This window comes from Balearica regulorum, chromosome 2 (assembly GCF_011004875.1).
Source record: "Balearica regulorum gibbericeps isolate bBalReg1 chromosome 2, bBalReg1.pri, whole genome shotgun sequence".
In the NCBI taxonomy this organism is placed as follows: Eukaryota; Metazoa; Chordata; class Aves; order Gruiformes; family Gruidae; genus Balearica; species Balearica regulorum.
The window spans coordinates 108893027-108915161 of NC_046185.1; the positions used below are offsets into that span (position 1 = coordinate 108893027).

General features: G+C 42.2%; 1 protein-coding gene across 2 annotated transcripts in view; it reads left to right on the forward strand.

The window, feature by feature from the left end:
• CNTNAP2 (contactin associated protein 2) overlaps positions 1-22135 on the forward strand; it is a 1224243-nt gene that overhangs the window by 739757 nt on the left and 462351 nt on the right. For both annotated transcript variants that reach the window (XM_075745282.1, XM_075745283.1), the window contains exon 10: positions 3226-3397. In XM_075745282.1, the coding sequence (XP_075601397.1) occupies positions 3226-3397 (172 nt within the window). The remainder of the gene's footprint in view (positions 1-3225; positions 3398-22135) is intronic.

Sequence of the window (22135 nt, forward strand, 5' to 3'; positions counted from 1 at the left end):
TTTGCCTCAGTTGACTGGGACTGGAATTGTCTAAATTGTCCGGGTCCCACCAATAGCATATGGTTCAACACACCCCCCACCCCTGCCATTCTTCCATTCCCTGTGGATAGCAAATTGTTTTTTTAAATTATCTTTTTGTATAACTAGCTGTTGGAGTATAGCATGACTGAAAGGCCTTGACACCCAGTCAGCCTCACAGACAATTTATGCAAGGTGCTGTGCAAGTGCATAAACCCCCTCCTCTTCCAGTTCCTTACCTGACTAGGAACAGCAAAGGGAGTAGCAGGAAGACAGGCAAAGACATTTGAGTCAGCAAATTATAGTCTTCATCCGTGAATCCCAAACCAACTAATGATCAGTGTACATCATTCTCCTGGGTGGTAGAGGAAAGCTGGATTTATGTAATTAGGTTAGGAGCAGCCGCCACCTCCAGCCCACGACTCCCTCCTACCCCAGCCAGTGCAGCCCAGCCTGGGGACCCAGGGACCTGGGGTCTCTGCCCAGGCTGAGGGAACCGGCTGCCACTTTCCTGTCTGCAGGTTCAACCAGTAGCAAAGCTGAGGATGTGTCCCAGAGACCAGTTAATAACTGTGTGCTAGTACAGTGTAGGTCAAGAACTGATACTTCAGATGCAGTGAAACTGAGAATCACATATTGAAATGCCTCTGTGGTTAGTTCTCAAGTGCTATCAAATGTTGGTAGTAATTTTTGGAATATATTGCTGAATCTAATCATACATTTGTGGCTTAGTTATTTGGATTATACTCTTTTTGATGTGAAGAGTGAATTGTGGCTCTAGCTTTTGATCTTAGTGCTTGGAGGATGGTGGGTGTTCTTTCATTATATTTGGATATATCCATATAATGTCCTTGCTGGGTTTACATAAATGTTACTAAGACTTTACTTCAGTGTTGGTGACCTTGAATTTAATACTTAGAACAAAGGAACTGTGTAAGTGCTTTGAACTGGAAGATGGTACACAGGTTTCCTGCACAGCTCTGCTAATGCATTGAAGATCTAAATGACCACGTACTTGGTGTCAGTTTGGGGTTCTTGCTGAGAAGGAGTTACAGTTTCAGTGACAGTCTGAAAAACAGACAATTATATTGAAAAGTGAGCTGTTTAAATATAATTGAAGAAAGCACTGGATAGGAACCTGCAAATACTGTACTTGCATCTACCAAACAACAGACAATTAACTTGCACTTTCTGTGTCTCCATTCTGTAGTCTGTAAAGTGTCAGAGGAATCAGTTTAATCAGTCACTGGAAAGAACAAGTTAAAAAAAGTAGGAGGCAGGTTTCTGAAAGCCCTATGCTCTTTTCATCAGATAAGTCACTAGATACATGCTAGAAAGAGAATATAAATCCAGTCCCTACAACTTGACTTTTCTGTCAAGCCAAAATAACAATTCACACAGTCTAGGATTAACACAATTTTGGTGGGGGACAGTTTGTCTGATGAGGGTATTATGCACTAGTTAGGCAATTGGGGGATCCCTAGGAGTTTTTCCTTCTCCATCTGATGTGTATTAGTGGGAGGGGGTTATTTATCTTTCTCACAGCAGTTTACAGCTCCCTACTATAGTGCCACCATTTTGGTCCAAGGGTGGTATGACCTCAAGACAAGCCTTTGCCCAATTTCTTCAAAAGTCTTTCAGAGCTAACTTTTAGGATGGTCACTGCTTAATTGCTATAACATCTCTGATTAGTTCTGTGGCGCCACCAGTGAACTCTGAAGTGAGTGCTTACTGAAGTGAGTCAGGGAAATTTAGGAGCTACCACCAGTAATTTTAGCTGATGGGCAAGACTGTTTTAGAAAATTTAAAAAAAAACATTTCTGGTCATTTGAATGTTCTGGCAAAGCCTTTCAGTTACAATGGGTTTCAATTGTATTTTGGGGAAGACTTAGGTGTATTTGGGGGTTTTTAGTAATAGGTGCCACATCCTAGCCCCAGTTGCTTGTTACTGCCCTCTATTCATTGCCCTCTCTTTTAGCCAAGATAACTATTTGTGTGGCATGTGATGAACTGTATACAGGAACAGAATTTAAAATTATGTTCATTCCTTTTTCCTGCTGCTGTTCTAACAATATCGGTTTGATAATATGTTATCCTCCTGTTTCCACAAATAGCTGTTTCCATGCTATTGAAGAAGGCAGTAAGGCATTGGGGATCAGAAGTTGGGTAGGAAAGTGGGAGAAGGAATGGGAGCTGTGTAATCTCTTTTAGCTACCAAAACAAATGTATGTGATTTTTTTTACCCTTGTCAGTCAACAACTGCCTGGCTAGTCATCTTCCTAGCTGAAATCTGCAAAACCATTATGCATTTTTCAGACTTTTTACCTTGTTTACCAATAAACTGTTGTTAACTCCTCTCTTCCTTCCTGCTTTCATCTTAAACAGATTCTGTCTAAATTATTTTCTTGAAGCTTTTTCAGGGAGTTCATTGTCAAAGATTTATAAGTAGTGAATCAGGCTCTGTCTTATCAAGGACATTTTTCTCAAGTAAATTGACACATTCAGTTCTGAAGGACATTCAGTTAAACAATTACATCAAACATCCTCTGCCTCCCTGCCTTTTAGCCTGAGTCAAGACACTAATTTGTTCTCATCTCTTATAAACCACCTTCAGAAAGACAGGCAAATGAACGCATTCAGAGCAAAAATGAAAATACTACAGATTCCCCTCAGATTCTTCAGAAGTGGGCCAGTACATCAGATTTTAGGGCTAGTTTTAAGTTTGCAGAAAGTTTCCAGCACAAGTATTCATTGCCCAGGAAGCTTAGTTCTAGGGAAAGCTAAACTGGAAATTCACTTCATGGAATGCATGGAATCCATTTTCCTCAGAAAAATCTGAGAAATGGGAATACGATTCCTAAAATATATCAAGGAGATGAATCCTTTTCTTATTCCCTTAATCTTTGTATGAAGAGAGAAGTAATGAGAAACAGCAATAGGGTGCTGAGGCAGGAGAAGGGTAGCAGAAGACTTCCATCTTGTAGACAAAGATTAATGAGTCGTCAGCTGTACCGTATAAATTCTTGCAGGTAGTTGCCAATGACTTCAATCAATAACATTGCAATGTAATCTAATAACTGTATATTTCCTTCCCACCTTGGCTTTTTCTTCCCCCATCTAGAAAACATATCTTTTCCTGTGAAAAAAATACTAGCTTGAGTAATAGTATATGCAGCTAATAATGTTCTTTATTCTGCTGCTCTACAGGGGTTCCTGTACAGATGAATGACTCGGATCACTCGCTATTTCAGCATTCATTTCAAGGATGCATGCAGTTTATTCATGTGGATGATCAGCTGGTGGATTTGCATGCCGTGGAGCAAGGGCAGCTGGGAAGCTTTGCCAATGTTACCATTGACATGTGTGCCATTATTGACAGGTAAGTTGCAGAGACATCACTGATACATTTCCTGCATATTCTGAAAATATACATTGATACAGAAAAGGTGGTTCTGACACTGCCAGTGATCACGTCAAAGCAGTCCCACCTTTTAGCAGCGGGAACCATGCTTAAATGATGGAAATGATGCCTTTAAGTTGTAGATTGTGGAGGGTGCAGTGGAAAGCGTATCTCCAATCTCCCCACTCTCAGGTAGAGAAGGAGGTGAAAAGCTCTTGTAAGTCAAATTCAGCCTATGGGTCAATAATATGGCTGCCTTGCATAGGGGGAACTCTCCCGAAAAGTCAGGACATTTTATCGGTTTCTTAGGTGATTGTTATGAAGATCTTCTTGCAACTAGGAGTTGTGCTTCCTGGCTTCAGTACCTTCTGGCTTCACTGAATTCATCAGAGAACTAAAATAGGTCCACATGCTTGCATAACTGTGCATGTAATAATTGCTCAGACATTATTAAATTAATGCTTAGTGGGGTTTTTTTCCAAGCTGAGAAGAGTAATTCAGAATTACGGCAAGCTTTTGCTTTGAGCCCCACCTTTTCAACCACTTACCTGTGTTGATTTCTGATACTCCTGATTAATAGTTTCTTCTTTGTTGGCAAAAAAGAAAATACTAAGAAAGACAGGGAAAGAGCAAGTAGCCCAAGGCCTGAATGCAGACAGCTTGGCTTATCATGAAAATTACCTACATATTAAACCCATTGCAAGTCTGCTGGAAAGCTGAAAATGGCTTTTTAGAATTATGCTTTCAAAGAAGCAAAGATTACAAGATCATAGAACCCTAGAATAATTCAGGTAACAAGCAACCACCGGAGTTCATGTGCTGTAAGCCCCGTTCAGTGCAGGGCCAACTTCAAAGCTACATCAGGTTGCTGAGGCCTGTGTCCAGTCAGGTTTTGAGTATCTCCAAGGATGGAGATTCTGCAGGCTGAGTGCCTCTGGAAATCATCAGCAAAGATCTGCATAGTTATGGTAAAGAAATGCATGTGCTTTTCATTTCCTACTGTAAGTTAAGAGAATCTTTAAGAGATAAATGCTGTGAAAAAATGAAGTATGGCATACTGCTTTGGTCTTGCAAAATGCCTTCTCTTCCTGAAACGTAAACAGAAGTTTGCACTAAACAGGCTGAGGTGGGTTGACAGTGGTCAGCAGCCAAACACCCACCCTACATTTTGCTCACTCCCCTCTCCCAGGAGATGGGGAGAAAAACAGAAGGAAGGAGAAGAATTCATTCACTGCTTCTCATCAGCAGGCAGATGTCCAGACGCTTCCTCGGAAGCAGGCCCTCAGCACGTGTAACGGCTGTTTGGGAAGGGAAACTCCGTAACCCAAAACATCTCCCCTTCCTCCTCCATTCCCTGAGTTTTTATTGCTAAGCATGAGGTTGTATAGTATGGGATATTCCGACGGTCAGTTTGGGTCAGCTGTCCCAGCTGTGTCCCCTCCTAACCTCTTGCCCAGCCCCATCCTCCTGACTGTTATGGGGGGTGTGTGGAGAGAAAGCCTTAATGTTGCACCAGCCCTGTCCAGCAGCAGCCAAAACATTGGTGTGTAACCATCACTCTTTCAGCTGCAGCTGGGAAGCGCAGCACCATATGGGCTGCTATGAAGAAGGTTAACTTAGTAACTTCATCCCAGCCAGAGCCACTAAACCATTTTAGTAATGTCAGTGTTTAAGGAGCATGCTTTGTGGTGTACCAGTGAGATGTTCTGGTGTGTCAGGCCACTTCAGATTGCTGCTTCTCATGAACCTGTTGAGGTTTGAAGTCATAGTGAAAAGAGGAAGTGAAGAGCTGCTGTCATAGGGAAGAAGTTTGTTCTATCTCCTCACATACAACTGAAATTAGAAAGGCCTCCTGTGGTTAGTATTTGGTAGTTTGAATTGCTTAGGAATATTTGGGTTTGGAAACGTAAACTGACTTGGAAGAAAGGATGTAAAGATATATCTAATTAAGTCTCTGCTTTTTACCCAGTGGATAAATCTAAGCTTATGTGACAGTTTGTATTGATCCCACTTATGCCAGTGTCGATTAGAAATAACTCCATCATCATAGTGAAGTTAATCAGAATCAGGCTTTTGTGATGTATTATAACGTAATTACAATTAACTTACAGTGTAAGTTAATTAGAGTTTTACAATGCATTTTTGAAAAATAGGACTTAAAGCTTCCTATATGTCAAGCCACTTACTTTTGAAGTGAACTTCATAATGAAGTTACTGTTTAGAAGGTATTTATTTTTATAACATATAATAATATATATTCAAATATTTCATATAATATAATGTCATATGCCATACATGTCATATTACACATCTTTTACTATATTAAAATATTATTATGCTTTAGATATTTAACATATATTTTATATTAGATTTTATATAGTTTATAATATTTGTATTTCTAATATATTTTAATATAAATAACAGTGCTTTATATATGTTTCTGTATGTCTGTTTTCTTTATATAAGAAAATGTATTCTCACTCTGTTTCTCTGTTCTGCCACTTTGGACCCTGATATCATCTTCATTATATAAATTAAAATGATACATCTTATATTTCTGCTTTCTAAGTACTGGGAGATTGTGTTGCAAGCAGAGTAACAATTGTATAATCATAGAAAATTAGAACAGTATCCAAAGAATTTTCTTAGGGTTGGTTTCGGGTTTTTTTAAGGATTGAGAGGTAATATCTAGTTTGTTGTTTGCCCATGATCAAGTTTATTTCTTTGTAGTTTGCACTTTAAAACAAACCCTTTGACTAAGAAGTAATAATGCCAAGCTTTAGATCTGACTGGATTTTTATGGCTGTCTTATTAACATCTGCAAATAAGAGTTTACAAACACTTCTGGTATAATATGCCACTATATATAACATTTTTTATGCGGCTTTCTTTTAAAGGATCCAAGTACCATGTGTGCTGTATATTAGCTTAGTTTCATTTCCTTTGAAATGGGAAGATACTTGTGGCTATAATACTGGGATCGTACTGCTTTTTTTAACTTGTTTGGCTCTGAATCGTAAAGGCTTCGGTCATCATCAACATGGAAATTGCTTTCATAGCCACACTTCAGTGAAGACCCCCACTGGGCAAAAAGATAAGCTGTCAGATTGAATTATTCTTACTGCAGACTTCAGCCATTTGGTTGGGGAAAAAAACGTGAAGTTGTAAACAGTGGCATTTTTCATCATTAGCCAGAGCGGATAGTAAGGAGGGGACAGTTTTCTCTATAAGGACATGACAAAACATACTGAGTGACGAGTTCTCGTGTTGCACTCACCTGGAGGTAACTGCTTCCAAATTCCCGGGTTCTGCCAAGCTAAACACCTTCCCTCTATGGAAAGGGTTTCTGCATTTTAGTTTCAGTATTTTTTTTAAGACCTTAGATGAATAAATAGTCATGTTAGACTATTACACTTGTACTTGGGAGATACAAGTGTTGAACCAGTGTCTTTTTATTTTTAGTCTTCCCCTCCTCACATGAGCATTTTGTTGTTGCAAAGACTGCAAGCTGAGATCTCATTAAAAGGGAACACCAAAGCTAAGGAACATTCTGTTTTCACCAGTGGCCAAATAGTACAAATGCATATCATTTCAGGCAGGTATATATATATATATAGTAATTACAGGCAGTTAAAATGCTACTCAGAAAAAATAATCATCCCTGTTTCTGTATCTTAATTAGCTTTAATTGTATTAGCAATGGAAGTTGCATTGTTGTCACAGTGATCAACATGCTGTACTGCTTGTGACAGCACAGATCTCTGTACACCTCCTTTACTTATTGTTAGCAAACTAACTTGTTGTTACAGTCCAGATGGTACAGTTGTACTTTAGGATTTTAGCACAGGACATTGAACAGGAATTATTACTCACAACTAATTTATCCCAGTAGTCTCAGAGAATTCTAAAGCTTGCCTGACTCTGTTGTAGCTATGGATTTTAATCACCAAATCACAATGAGGAGATACTAAAATGATTTCAAAATATAGTGTCCAATCTGTTGTTGTAGATTATGCAGAACATATGCCAATTTTAATGAAAATCTCTGTGTACCATAAGAGGTGAAATGACAGAAATGGGGAAAAAATGCAGTACCACGTTAAAGAATTAATGTAAGTAATCAGATATGTGCGGCAGAACATTTCTGGGTGATTATTGCTCACCTGCTGTGGTGATACACCCTGTATGACAGAGTGCCAGCATTCGGCTTTAATCCCATACAGCCACATTCTCTAGACTATGTGATTGCCAGTCAAAATTTGAAATAATTCATTTAAATAACAAAACACAGCAAGCATAACAGTGCATGAAAACGGCCACAATGTAACATTGGCAGCATGACAGAATTTCTTTAGAATTAAAAATCATCATTGCAAGTAGTCTTAAAATTCTTCATTTCTGGGTCTTTACATGGCCTTTAGGCTTCTGGCCTTCCTCTCTGTACTCCCCCTCCCTCTTCCAGTTCAGTGGCGAGGCAGACAGCAAGGAATGAGACAGACACCATCCTGTAGGACTCTGCATAAGAAGTAGATGATATACCAATGTCCAGACTGGAAGCAAAACCTGCTTTACAGTTGAGTTGTTCCCAAGACAAATTCACAAAAAGGAAGTAAAATAGAACTGGGGAAGAGCTGAAACTGTACCATGAGTTCAGCCTGCAGATGTTCCTGGCCTTATGGATGGAAGCCACTTCCTACATCAAGTACCTTCTCCCTCTCCTCTTCCTCTCCCCACTTCTCTTGGGAACCATACGAACTTTTGATGTGGAAATGGAGTTGAAAGCTGCCTTCCAACAAGAGAGATTCAAATGCATTTACTTCATAATCCATCTCAGTCCAGAAAGGTGACTATGTAGACACAGATTATAGCTCAGTTGACAGTGACAGTGCTTTTAATACTGTGGCACTGGTCCCCTATGTACCAGTGTGTGACAACAGCCATATGAACACAGATCAATAGACAGCTGGAAGGTTATAAACTCTACAGAGCTGGACACAAAATAGGAGTGGTTTAATTACCTTTCTCTTCGTAGTATATATTAGTTTTCTGCAAGAATGTTTTTTTACTATGAAAAAAATCTCCATTCCCTTACATATAAAAAAAGGGGGGGGACACCATTGTAAAAATAGGGAAAAAGGAGACATGAGAAACACCAACAAGTGGATTTTCCCATGTGTTCACTAACTTTTTCCCTTGCATGCAGCTGGAAAAATTTGGATAACTTGCAAAAGTTGACAAAGAGCGAGTCCAGTGAGAATTAAAATATGTGTTGTTTTAGAGATAAGATACTGATATAATAGTTGCTCGACCAAAGATGTCTATGCAGCACTTTGATATCCTCGAGAAATTGGCTGGACCTTCCAGCTGTCATTAGTTAGAAGGGAGCTCCCCAAGACAGCAACATAAGTGCAGATTTTTTAAATAACCTTTTGGGCCCGCAGGCTAGTCAAGTGAATTGTTATGTGCTGGTTTTATCACTTCAAATCAACCTTACTTAGGGATTTCATGTGTTTTGGTGACAATACCATGGACTTTATTATAAACTTTCCTCAAAAAAGTATTTTTCACTTGATTCTTCTTTATCTAAGATCAACCTACTCCTTTTTAATCTTGCAAGAGGGACATAATCTTATGTTAGTTGGAGTTGTGCCATGTCCTTGAGTTCTACAGAAAAGGAAAATCAAGTTCTTTTTAATGTAATAGTAGATTTCAAAATACAAAAATGGACATTCCAGGTCATTCTAAACCAATGTAATGTAAGCTGCCCATGGAAATAATATTTGACATTCATTATGATTCAAATAGTCATAATTCTTTGGAAACAACTTATTAGTCAAGTAAAGTCTGAAATGGACAAACAACAGGAAGGACACAGTTTCTCTTCTAAGTAAGGTGGTCATTTTATGGAATGCTTATTGCATTAATTGTGTTAGTAAAGCTAGGAAAAAAAACAGGTTTTTTAGAGGTTTAGGATTCATCACCATTGCACTTCATCTGAAGATGAGTGGAATATATTACTTGCTTAAATGCTAAGAAGTGTTAATTTACAGAATTTGAAAGAGATCTCCAGGGAACCAACATGTGAAGTAGATATAAGTCTTCTTCCATGGAAGGCAAGAGAGAAAGCAGATACTTACTTTCTTTTCTGTGGTTTTCAGCAAGGACTATGACCACCTTAGAGTCCGGCTGATGGAGCTTAAAAACTCCAAAAAGAGAAAATGATGCTACTTAGATGGTGGAAGCTTCCACCAAAACAAAGCAGCACCAAGGGGCGGAGTAGGATTGTATGGGCAGAAAGTGGAAAGCATGCGAGGTTCCCTGTGTGGAACAGTATGACTAATGACCCAGAATGTTCAATAACTTAATAGCGTATTCAGTAGCTGTTTAAGCAAGTTAGAATAGTTTCAAAGGCAGATACTTTAAACACTATTTTATACTTATACCTTTGCCATGTTTTTGTTTTTTTCTTTATTCACTTTATAACACAGGTTACAATAGGTAATAGCATTCTTATGAGACTTATTTGAAAAATACCTCTGTGGCTTATATGTCATCTGGTAGCTGGATGCCTAAACATTTTGAAATCTCCAGAATCCTCAGTTGTTGTCTTGTATTTAATCCTAGATAAGCTCTGCAGAGGACAAAAATCTTCTTTCATTTTAACTTTAATAAATATTAATCCATCTTTCAATTATGTAAATGTATGCTACTGAAATAATTTTCTAGAGCAAGTGGACTATTTGTTCATGATAAATACTTGTTCTTGCTAAAACAAAAGCTAAGACAGTAAACATTTAAATGTGTATCTGAAGAGTATGTAAAGCAGAGTTCTGGACAACCTGATGGCTAATAGGGGTGGTCTCCAGGCGGCAGGGTTTGTTTCTGCAGTGGCCTAAGAGAAGAGTTACAGCCCTGGGTTTGTCCTTGGGAGCCGAGTGGCCGGGGGGACATCAGGGATGCCCAGCAGCTGTGCCTGCTGCATGGCCACCAAGGGCAGGGACAGCCCCTGGGCCTCCTGGGCACGGGGACTGCCTCGGGGCCAACAGCCCAAAGGCTGGCCGGCCTGCCTGCCTTCCTTCCTTCCTCCAAAGGATGCTGGGCAGAGGGGCAGTGGGCGGGGCTGTGCATGGGGGGGCCCTGTCACCCCCATGTCACAGTGCCGCCACCATGGCAACGCAGCAGTCACAATGCCCTGGGGCAGGATGCAAAGGAGCATCCTCCTGTGTGCCACTGCCAGAGCTGGCCCGGGGACAGGCCAGAGACCTCCGAGGGGGTCCTCAAGGAGCCGGTGGGATTGCTTGGAGGGGGCTGGGCGAGGACCACCCTGCGGGGGCAGGACGAGGCTGATGGAGGTTCCTGAGGAGCGCTGCAGAGCTGGCCGTCCTCATCCCCTGCGGAGCCAGGGGCAGCAGCAAGTAAAGAAATGGGATGCAGAGGTGTCGCCAGGGGTCCCAGAGCAGGCGCGGGAGGGCTTCTTGTCCCCAGAGTAGATCAGGCCAGGGGCCTTTTGCCCCTGAGATGGCTCCAGGCTGAGGGCTGAGAATTAGGCCTTGGGCATCTAGCTCCTGGGAGGCGTGGCCAGCCTACCTGTGGGAGGAGGAGGAGGAGGAGGCCGGTCTTGCTCAGGTGCTCAGGGAATAGCCGATCGCCAGCGCCGCTGGGGTCAGGAAGGAATTTTCCCCCGGGGCAGATTGGCACTGGTCCCCGGGGGTTTTTTGCCTTCCTCTGCAGCACTGCGCAGGACCGCTTGTGGTCAGGGCTCCTCTGCTCCATTTTGGCTCGGTCACTGCCTGCTGCTCATGCCTGCCCCACGAAGATGGCCCCTCGTGCCCTGCAGCTGGGGGGAGGCAGGCTTTTTTTGCCCCCCGGTGGGCTAGCAAGCGTCGCCGGGGGTTTTTTTGCCTGCCTCTGTAGCACTGAGCAGCGGCCCCTTGCCAGGCCTGCTTTGGGCCCCTTTGGCCAGGTGCCTGCTGCTCATGCTCCACGAAGGTGGCCCTCGTGCCCCGCGTCCGGGGAGAGGAAGCTTTCTAGGCTCCCCGGGCGGGCCCCAAGGGAGGCCCGCGGGGGTGTCTTCTTGTCCTCTGTGGCACTGAGCACAGCCCCTTGTCAGGGCTCCATTTCCCCAGGGCTTCTTGCTTGGGCAAAACAGCGGGCGCTTGGAAGGGCTCCAGCCTTGCTGCAGCAATAGACGCGCAGGGCAGGCACGAGAGCGCTTTTCCCGCCGCGCTGACCAAGAAGGACAGTGGCGGAGCAAGTTTTGGAAGGCCAAAAGGATGCTTATCATCGGCCGGTGTCATACTTTGGAAAATACCCCACGGTTCCACCCACCTCCTCTTCTTCTTCTTCTTGTTTGTTTGTGTGTGGTGGGTACCGCTGCTCCTAGTTCAAGTTCTCGCTCTTCAGGGACCAGGGACTGCTTGGCCTGTATTCCTGCTGCTGCTTTCTGTGGCTCTGTGGCTTTTGTTTGCCATAAAGTAACATGAAAAACCATAAAATACCAAAGTATAATGAAACATGACATGACATAACATACTACAGAACAATGCAACCATACACAACAGAACCAAACATAACATAAACATAAACATAACATCACATTACATAGCATTACATAAGGTTACATAACAAAAACATAAAACATAAGACAACAAAAAAAAATTTGAGAAAGGAAAAGAGAAGAAAAAAAGAAAAGAACAGAAATGAAAAGACAAGAAAAGACAAGAAAAGAAAAGAAAAGAAAAGAAAAGAAAAGAAAAGAAAAGAAAAGAAAAGAAAAGAAAAGAAAAGAAAAGAAAAGAAAAGAAAAGAAAAGAAAAAAGAAAAGGAAAAGGAAAAGGAAGGAAAGAAAAGAGAAAAGAAATGAAAAATCAAGACAAGATGAGAAAAGCTGAGAAAAGGAAAGGAAAGGAAAGGGAAGACGCGAAAAGAAAAGAAGCAAAAAGAAAAGAAGAGAAAGAAGAGAAGAGAAAAGAAGCAAAAAGAAAAGAAGAGAAAGAAGAGAAAAGAAGAGAAAAGAAAAGAAAAAAGAAAAGAAAAGAAAAGAAAAGAAAAGAAAAGAAAAGAAAAGAAAAGAAAAGAAAAGAAAAGAAAAGAAAAGAAAAGAAAAGAAAAGAGAAAAGGAAAAGGAAGGAAAGAAGAGAAAAGAGAAAAAAGAAAAGAAAAGAAAAAGAAAAGAAAAAAGAAAAAGGAAAAGAAAAAGGAAAAGAAAAAGAAAAAGGAAAAAGAAGAGAAGAATTCTTGTACATATAGAATAAGGTAAGAGAAGACAACATTAGATAATACACAACAACCTAAGAGAAATAAACAACATAACAAACAGAACAGAACATAAATGTAAAGGAGAGCCATGAAAAGTCAAGAGAAGAATAGAAAAGGATTCCGAAAAATAACGTAGCATCACGTAAGGTAATGTACCATAGAATAACAGAAGGAGCAAAGCAGAGCAAAGCAAAGCAAAAAAAGGAAAAGTAAAGGAAAAGCAAAGGAAGGAAAAGCAAGGAAAAGCAAAGCACAGAAAAGCAAAGGAAAGCAAAATAAAGCGAGAATTCTCATCCGTATAAAGTAAGGTAAGAGAAGATAACATTACATAATACAAAACAACCTAAAAGAAATAAACAACATAATGAAGAGAACAGAAGAGGAAAGCAAAGAAAAGCCATGAAAAGTCCATAAAAGAAAAAAGAATTGAAAAGGATGCAGAAAAATAACATAGCAGCATATAAAGTAATGCAACACAGAATAACAGAAAAAGCAAAGCAGAGCAGGGCAAAGACAAAATAATGGACAAGACAAATGGATTCCATAAAAATACATACCATACCATACCTTTCTATACCATACCATACCACAGCATTACATTCCATTATATTACGTTACATAACAAAACCAAACATAAAACATAGCATAAAAGAAAAAAATAGAGAAGACAAGAGAAGAGGGAACAGACTGAAAGCGAAGCAAAGCGAAAAAAAGAAAAGAAAAAAGAGAAAAGAAAAGGAAAGAAAAGAGAAAAGAAAAAAGAAAGAAAAGAGAAAAGAAAAGAGAAGAAAAGAAAAGAAAAGAAAAGAAAAGAAAAGAAAAGAAAAGAAAAGAAAAGAAAAGAAAAGAAAAGAAAAGAAAAGAAAAGAAAAGAAAAGAAAAGAAAAGAAAAGAAAAGAAAAGAAAAGAAAAGAAAAGGAAAGAAAAGGGAAAAGAGAAAAAGAGAGAAGAAAGGAAAAGGAAAAGAAAAGAAGAGAAAAAGAGAGAAGAAAGGAAAAGGAAAAGAAAAGAATTCTCGTACATATAAAGTAAGGTAAAAGAAGACAACATTACATAGTACAAAACAACCTGAAAGAAATAAGCAACATAACAAATGGAACAGAACATAAAAGGTAAGTAAAGCCATGAAAAGTCAAGAGAAGAATATAAAAGGATTCCGAAAAATAACGTAGCATCACGTAAGGTAACGTACCATAGAACAACAGCAAAAGCAAAGCAAAGCAAGGAAAGGACAAGCAAAGGAAAGCAGAGCAAAGCAAAGCAAAGCAGAACAAAGCAAAGCAGAGCAAAGCAAAGAAAGGAAAAGGAAATGCAAAGCGAAGCGAAGAGAAGAGAAGGAACAGATTGAAAACAAAGCAAAGCAAAGAGAAGGAACAGGAAAAGTAAAAAAGAGAAAAGAAAAAGATGAAAAGTATTCAGAATTATAACAATGTTACATAATATAAAATAACACAAAATAAACAACATAACATACTGAACAGGACAGAAGGGAAAAAGAAAAGAAAAAGCAAAGAGAAGAAAAGGATTCAAAAAAATAATATCATATAAAATAATGTAACATAGAATAACAGAAAAAGCAAAAGCAAAGCAAAGAGGAAATAATAGACAAGACAAATGGATTCCATAAACACATATAACATAACATGACATGACATAACATGACGTAGCATAACATAACATAACATAACATAACATGACACGAGACATGACATGACATATTGTAACATAACAGAAAATATCATAACAATAAAATAGAAAAGAATTAAATAAATAAAATCAAATAAACACAGTGGCGATTTGTGATCTTGAAAGTGTTTTTGGTACTGAATACCCCCTGGAATTTCAGGCAAATGATGGTCTCGTCATTGTCTGACTTCTAGTGAGCACAGGGAACAGAACAGAACACAGCAGAGCACAGCACAGCACTTCAGCTGGAAGGGACCTACAACGACCATCTCGTCCAAGTGCCTGAGCACTTCAGGGCTGACCAAAGTTCAAGCACGGCACTAAGGGCGCTGTGCAAATGCCTCTGCAACACTGACCGGCGTGGGGCATAGAGCACCCCGCTCGGAAGCCTGTTCCAGGGTTTGGCAACCCCCTTGGGAAAGAAATGGTTCTGCGTGTCACGTCTGACCCTCCCCTGACGGTCGCAGCTCGGAGCCATTCCCCCGCGCCCCGGCCCTGGGTCCCAGGGAGAAGAGAGCAGCACCTCCCTCTGCGCTTCCCCTCCGCAGGAAGCTGGAGAGAGCAGTGAGGTCGCCCCGCAGCCCCCTTCTCTCCAAACTAGACACGCCCAGAGTCCTCAGCCACTCCTCAGAGGACATGCCTGACAGCCCCTTCGCCACCTTGCTTTGGTGGCCACCTCCAGACGCTTTCAAGTACACAAGTACACAAGTACATCCTTTTGAAAGGCTGGGGCCCAATTTACAGGATTGCATTCCCACACTGTGATCCGCCCCCCCCCCCCCCCCGCCCAAGTAGGGGAACGCGATTAGTGCAGCTCTAGCGAGTTCTTTCAGGATGTGCTGCTCCCACCTGCATTTGCCTTGTTGGGCCCTTTGCAAAGAGGAAAGCATGGCCTTCAAATGCGCGGGCTACCGGTTCCTTTTCCAGTGGAGCTCAAAACATCGGTTGCAGCTCACAAATGGCACGAGCTTGGAAATCCTCGCGACTTCAAGGCTGTCTTTTTGCTACGCGCCCTCTGGGCAGGGGGCCCTCCTGGCCCGGGAATTTGTCTCTAGCCTCCCTCTGCCTGCTGAGCCTTCAGAGCCATGGGCAAGGCCACGGGCAAGGGCCTGTCTGGTCACACGGAGCTTGCCCCACAATGTGGAGCTTCGTTCACTGAATAGACAGAGTCTGGCAGCTTTCTGCACTCCTTGCACCAGTTTTGCAAAGTAAGGACCAAGCGTGTGCTGGGAGATTGTTGTTCCTAGCTTCATTTATTAATGAAAAAACCCAGAGAAGGAAGTTCCCCTGTATCTGAGTGACGTCATCAGTCATTTCATCACACCGACATTCTGCGGCAATTTCCGGCAGGCGTCTAAGCAGCAAGCTCTTCAGTCCTGCTTTTCAGCTCTCCTGCAGGCGCGCAGGGACTCGTAAAGAGAGGCGGTTGCCCTTTACTGTCAGATGGCCGCCTGGCCAGCCAACTGCTTACGCACATCGGCATTGTGAGCAAAAAAAACCTTCCCCTTCGCTAAATGCCTGCTCAAGTCATTGAAAAACTCAGTGGCCTTTAGTCACACTGCTGGAGGGTAAAGCATACGCCCCAGAGACAGCCCTGGGCTTGTCCTTGGGAGCCGAGTGGCCGGGGAGGGGTCAGGGATGCCCAGCAGCTGTGCCTGCTGCATGGCCACCAAGGGCAGGGACAGTCCCTGGGCCTCCTGGGCACAGGGACTGCCTCGGGGCCAACAGCCCAAAGGCTGGCCGGCCTGCCTGCCTTCCTTCCTTCCTCCAAAGGATGCTGGGCAGAGGGGCAGTGGGCGGGGCTGCGCATGGGGGGGCCCCGTCACCCCCATGTCACAGTGCCACCACCCGGCAACGCAGCAGTCACAATGCCCTGGGGCAGGATGCAAAGGAGCATCCTCCTGTGTGCCACTGCCAGAGCTGGCCCGGGGACAGGCCAGAGACCTCCGAGGGGGTCCTCAAGGAGCCGGTGGGATTGCTTGGAGGGGGCTGGGCGAGGACCGCCCTGCGGGGGCAGGACGAGGCTGATGGAGGTTCCTGAGGAGCGCTGCAGAGCTGGTCGTCCTCATCCCCTGCGGAGCCAGGGGCAGCAGCAAGTAAAGAAATGGGATGCAGAGGTGTCGCCAGGGGTCCCAGAGCAGGCGCGGGAGGGCTTCTTGTCCCCAGAGTAGATCAGGCCAGGGGCCTTTTGCCCCTGAGATGGCTCCAGGCTGAGGGCTGAGAATTAGGCCTTGGGCATCTAGCTCCTGGGAGGCGTGGCCAGCCTACCTGTGGGAGGAGGAGGAGGAGGAGGCCGGTCTTGCTCAGGTGCTCAGGGAATAGCCGATCGCCAGCGCCGCTGGGGTCAGGAAGGAATTTTCCCCCGGGGCAGATTGGCACTGGTCCCCGGGGGTTTTTTGCCTTCCTCTGCAGCACTGCGCAGGACCGCTTGTCGTCAGGGCTCCTCTGCTCCATTTTGGCTCGGTCACTGCCTGCTGCTCATGCCTGCCCCACGAAGATGGCCTCTCGTGCCCTGCAGCTGGGGGGAGGCAGGCTTTTTTTGCCCCCCGGTGGGCTAGCAAGCGTCGCCGGGGGTTTTTTGCCTGCCTCTGCAGCACTGAGCGCCGGCCCCTTGCCAGGCCTGCTTTGGGCCCCTTTGGCCAGGTGCCTGCTGCTCATGCTCCACGAAGGTGGCCCTCGTGCCCCGCGTCCGGGGAGAGGAAGCTTTCTAGGCTCCCCGGGCGGGCCCCAAGGGAGGCCCGCGGGGCTGTCTTCTTGTCCTCTGTGGCACTGAGCACAGCCCCTTGTCAGGGCTCCATTTCCCCAGGGCTTCTTGCTTGGGCAAAACAGCGGGCGCTTGGAAGGGCTCCAGCCTTGCTGCAGCAATAGACGCGCAGGGCAGGCACGAGAGCGCTTTTCCCGCCGCGCTGACCAAGAAGGACAGTGGCGGAGCAAGTTTTGGAAGGCCAAAAGGATGCTTATCATCGGCCGGTGTCATACTTTGGAAAATACCCCACGGTTCCACCCACCTCCTCTTCTTCTTCTTCTTGTTTGTTTGTGTGTGGTGGGTACCGCTGCTCCTAGTTCAAGTTCTCGCTCTTCAGGGACCAGGGACTGCTTGGCCTGTATTCCTGCTGCTGCTTTCTGTGGCTCTGTGGCTTTTGTTTGCCATAAAGTAACATGAAAAACCATAAAATACCAAAGTATAATGAAACATGACATGACATAACATACTACAGAACAATGCAACCATACACAACAGAACCAAACATAACATAAACATAAACATAACATCACATTACATAGCATTACATAAGGTTACATAACAAAAACATAAAACATAAGACAACAAAAAAAAATTTGAGAAAGGAAAAGAGAAGAAAAAAAGAAAAGAACAGAAATGAAAAGACAAGAAAAGAAAAGAAAAGAAAAGAAAAGAAAAGAGAAAAAAGAAAAAAGAAAAGGAAAAGGAAAAGGAAGGAAAGAAAAGAAAAGAAATGAAAAATCAAGACAAGATGAGAAAAGCTGAGAAAAGACAAGAAAAGGAAAGGAAAGGGAAGGGAAGACACGAAAAGAAAAGAAGTGAAAAGAAAAGAAAAGAAAAGAAAAGAAAAGAAAAGAAAAGAAAAGAAAAGAAAAGAGAAAAAAGAAAAGAAAAAAGAAAAGGAAAAGGAAAAGGAAGGAAAGAAAAGAAAAGAAATGAAAAATCAAGACAAGATGAGAAAAGCTGAGAAAAGACAAGAAAAGGAAAGGAAAGGGAAGGGAAGACACGAAAAGAAAAGAAGCAAAAAGAAAAGAAGAGAAAGAAGAGAAAAGAAGAGAAAAGAAAAGAAAAGAAAAGAAAAGAAAAGAAAAGAAAAGAAAAGAAAAGAAAAGAAAAGAAAAGAAAAGAAAAGAAAAGAAAAGAAAAGAAAAGAAAAGAAAAGAAAAGAAAAGAAAAGAAAAGAAAAGAGAGAAAAGAAAGAAAAGAGAAAAGGAAAAGGAAGGAAAGAAGAGAAAAGAGAAAAAAGAAAAGAAAAGAAAAAAGAAAAAGGAAAAGAAAAAGAAAAAGGAAAAAGAAGAGAAGAATTCTTGTACATATAGAATAAGGTAAGAGAAGACAACATTAGATAATACACAACAACCTAAGAGAAATAAACAACATAACAAACAGAACAGAACATAAATGTAAAGGAGAGCCATGAAAAGTCAAGAGAAGAATAGAAAAGGATTCCGAAAAATAACGTAGCATCACGTAAGGTAATGTACCATAGAATAACAGAAGGAGCAAAGCAGAGCAAAGCAAAGCAAAAAAAGGAAAAGTAAAGGAAAAGCAAAGGAAGGAAAAGCAAGGAAAAGCAAAGCACAGAAACGCAAAGGAAAGCAAAATAAAGCGAGAATTCTCGTCCGTATAAAGTAAGGTAAGAGAAGATAACATTACATAATACAAAACAACCTAAAAGAAATAAACAACATAATGAAGAGAACAGAAGAGGAAAGCAAAGAAAAGCCATGAAAAGTCCATAAAAGAAAAAAGAATTGAAAAGGATGCAGAAAAATAACATAGCAGCATATAAAGTAATGCAACACAGAATAACAGAAAAAGCAAAGCAGAGCAGGGCAAAGACAAAATAATGGACAAGACAAATGGATTCCATAAAAATACATACCATACCATACCTTTCTATACCATACCATACCACAGCATTACATTCCATTATATTACGTTACATAACAAAACCAAACATAAAACATAGCATAAAAGAAAAAAATAGAGAAGACAAGAGAAGAGGGAACAGACTGAAAGCGAAGCAAAGCGAAAAAAAGAAAAGAAAAAAGAGAAAAGAAAAGGAAAGAAAAGAGAAAAGAAAAGATAAAAGGAAAAGAGAAGAAAAGAAAAGAGAAGAAAATAAAAGAAAAAGAAAAAAGAAAAGAGATGAAAAGAAAAGAAAAGAAAACAAAAGAAAAGAAAAGAAAAGAAAAGGGTAGAAAGGAAAAGAGAAGAAAAGAGAAGAAAAGAAAAGGGAAAAGAGAAAAAGAGAGAAGAAAGGAAAAGGAAAAGAAAAGAATTCTCGTACATATAAAGTAAGGTAAAAGAAGACAACATTACATAGTACAAAACAACCTGAAAGAAATAAGCAACATAACAAATGGAACAGAACATAAAAGGTAAGTAAAGCCATGAAAAGTCAAGAGAAGAATATAAAAGGATTCCGAAAAATAACGTAGCATCACGTAAGGTAACGTACCATAGAACAACAGCAAAAGCAAAGCAAAGCAAGGAAAGGACAAGCAAAGGAAAGCAGAGCAAAGCAAAGCAAAGCAGAACAAAGCAAAGCAGAGCAAAGCAAAGAAAGGAAAAGGAAATGCAAAGCGAAGCGAAGAGAAGAGAAGGAACAGATTGAAAACAAAGCAAAGCAAAGAGAAGGAACAGGAAAAGTAAAAAAGAGAAAAGAAAAAGATGAAAAGTATTCAGAATTATAACAATGTTACATAATATAAAATAACGCAAAATAAACAACATAACATACTGAACAGGACAGAAGGGAAAAAGAAAAGAAAAAGCAAAGAGAAGAAAAGGATTCAAAAAAATAATATCATATAAAATAATGTAACATAGAATAACAGAAAAAGCAAAAGCAAAGCAAAGAGGAAATAATAGACAAGACAAATGGATTCCATAAACACATATAACATAACATGACATGACATAACATGACGTAGCATAACATAACATAACATAACATAACATGACACGACATGACATGACATATTGTAACATAACAGAAAATATCATAACAATAAAATAGAAAAGAATTAAATAAATAAAATCAAATAAACACAGTGGCGATTTGTGATCTTGAAAGTGGTTTTGGTGCTGAATACCCCCTGGAATTTCAGGCAAATGATGGTCTCGTCATTGTCTGACTTCTAGTGAGCACAGGGAACAGAACAGAACACAGCAGAGCACAGCACAGCACTTCAGCTGGAAGGGACCTACAACGACCATCTCGTCCAAGTGCCTGAGCACTTCAGGGCTGACCAAAGTTCAAGCACGGCACTAAGGGCGCTGTGCAAATGCCTCTGCAACACTGACCGGCGTGGGGCGTGGGGCATAGAGCACCCCGCTCGGAAGCCTGTTCCAGGGTTTGGCAACCCCCTTGGGAAAGAAATGGTTCTGCGTGTCACGTCTGACCCTCCCCTGACGGTCGCAGCTCGGAGCCATTCCCCCGTGCCCTGGCCCTGGGTCCCAGGGAGAAGAGAGCAGCACCTCCCTCTGCGCTTCCCCTCCGCAGGAAGCTGGAGAGAGCAGTGAGGTCGCCCCGCAGCCCCCTTCTCTCCAAACTAGACACGCCCAGAGTCCTCAGCCGCTCCTCAGAGGACATGCCTGACAGCCCCTTCGCCACCTTGCTTTGGTGGCCACCTCCAGACGCTTTCAAGTACACAAGTACACAAGTACATCCTTTTGAAAGGCTGGGGCCCAATTTACGGGATTGCATTCCCACACTGTGATCCGCCCCCCCCCCCGCCCCCGCCCAAGTAGGGGAACGCGATTAGTGCAGCTCTAGCGAGTTCTTTCAGGATGTGCTGCTCCCACCTGCATTTGCCTTGTTGGGCCCTTTGCAAAGAGGAAAGCATGGCCTTCAAATGCGCGGGCTACCGGTTCCTTTTCCAGTGGAGCTCAAAACATGGGCTGCAGCTCACAAATGGCACGAGCTTGGAAATCCTCGCGACTTCAAGGCTGTCTTTTTGCTACGCGCCCTCTGGGCAGGGGGCCCTCCTGGCCCGGGAATTTGTCTCTAGCCTCCCTCTGCCTGCTGAGCCTTCAGAGCCATGGGCAAGGCCACGGGCAAGGGCCTGTCTGGTCACGCGGAGCTTGCCCCACAATGTGGAGCTTCGTTCACTGAATAGACAGAGTCTGGCAGCTTTCTGCACTCCTTGCACCAGTTTTGCAAAGTAAGGACCAAGCGTGTGCTGGGAGATTGTTGTTCCTAGCTTCATTTATTAATGAAAAAACCCAAAGAATGAAGTTCCTCTGTATCTGAGTGTCATCATCAGTAATTTGTGCAGTATCATCAACAGCTAAAAGTTCTTCCTAACTGTCTCTAAGTTATACAGAGAGGGAGACTGAATTATCACACTTGGAAGGAGAAGTGCAGGATCATACATTCCGATTCTGTGGTTATCATAGGTATTTGTAATCCGTGAGTTTACACAGGAGAGCGTCTAGTTTGTTCATAGGCATTTGAAATTTATTGCCGATCAAATCCACTTGCTGTTCTTTATTCCCAACAACTCCTGCCTGACTCACCCTTAAGAGCGGACACGCAAACTACCTTTTAACTATTGCAGTTTCAAATGTGATGACCTGCTTCAGGCAGCGTGGCTGCGCGTCAGTGGATTGTGGATTGCCCACACACATGGTGGGAGCTCCACGCTACAGATTTTTATTTTCAGTACATGAGAGAGGACAGCTAACTGTTACAAAAGCACACATCTACCTACATTTACTAATCTCATAAGATTAGTAGGGCAAGGATTTGGAGAAAAGTTAATCAACAGTGTCAAACTTTTAAAATCTTAATTAAATAACATCACAAGCTGTTTTCGCAGAACCTCTGTTTTTTTGCTGTCTGCTACCACATCGCTGATACAGGAACAGCTTAATCAAATGGAGTAATCTATGATTTATGAAAGTCATGACCAAAAGCTTTGTGTGGAAATTCATTTCTTGTTTGCTTTTAAATGCAGTAGTTTACTCAGGGTACTTGTTTGAATGTGCAGTTTGTATTACTTACATGCTTAATTATTATT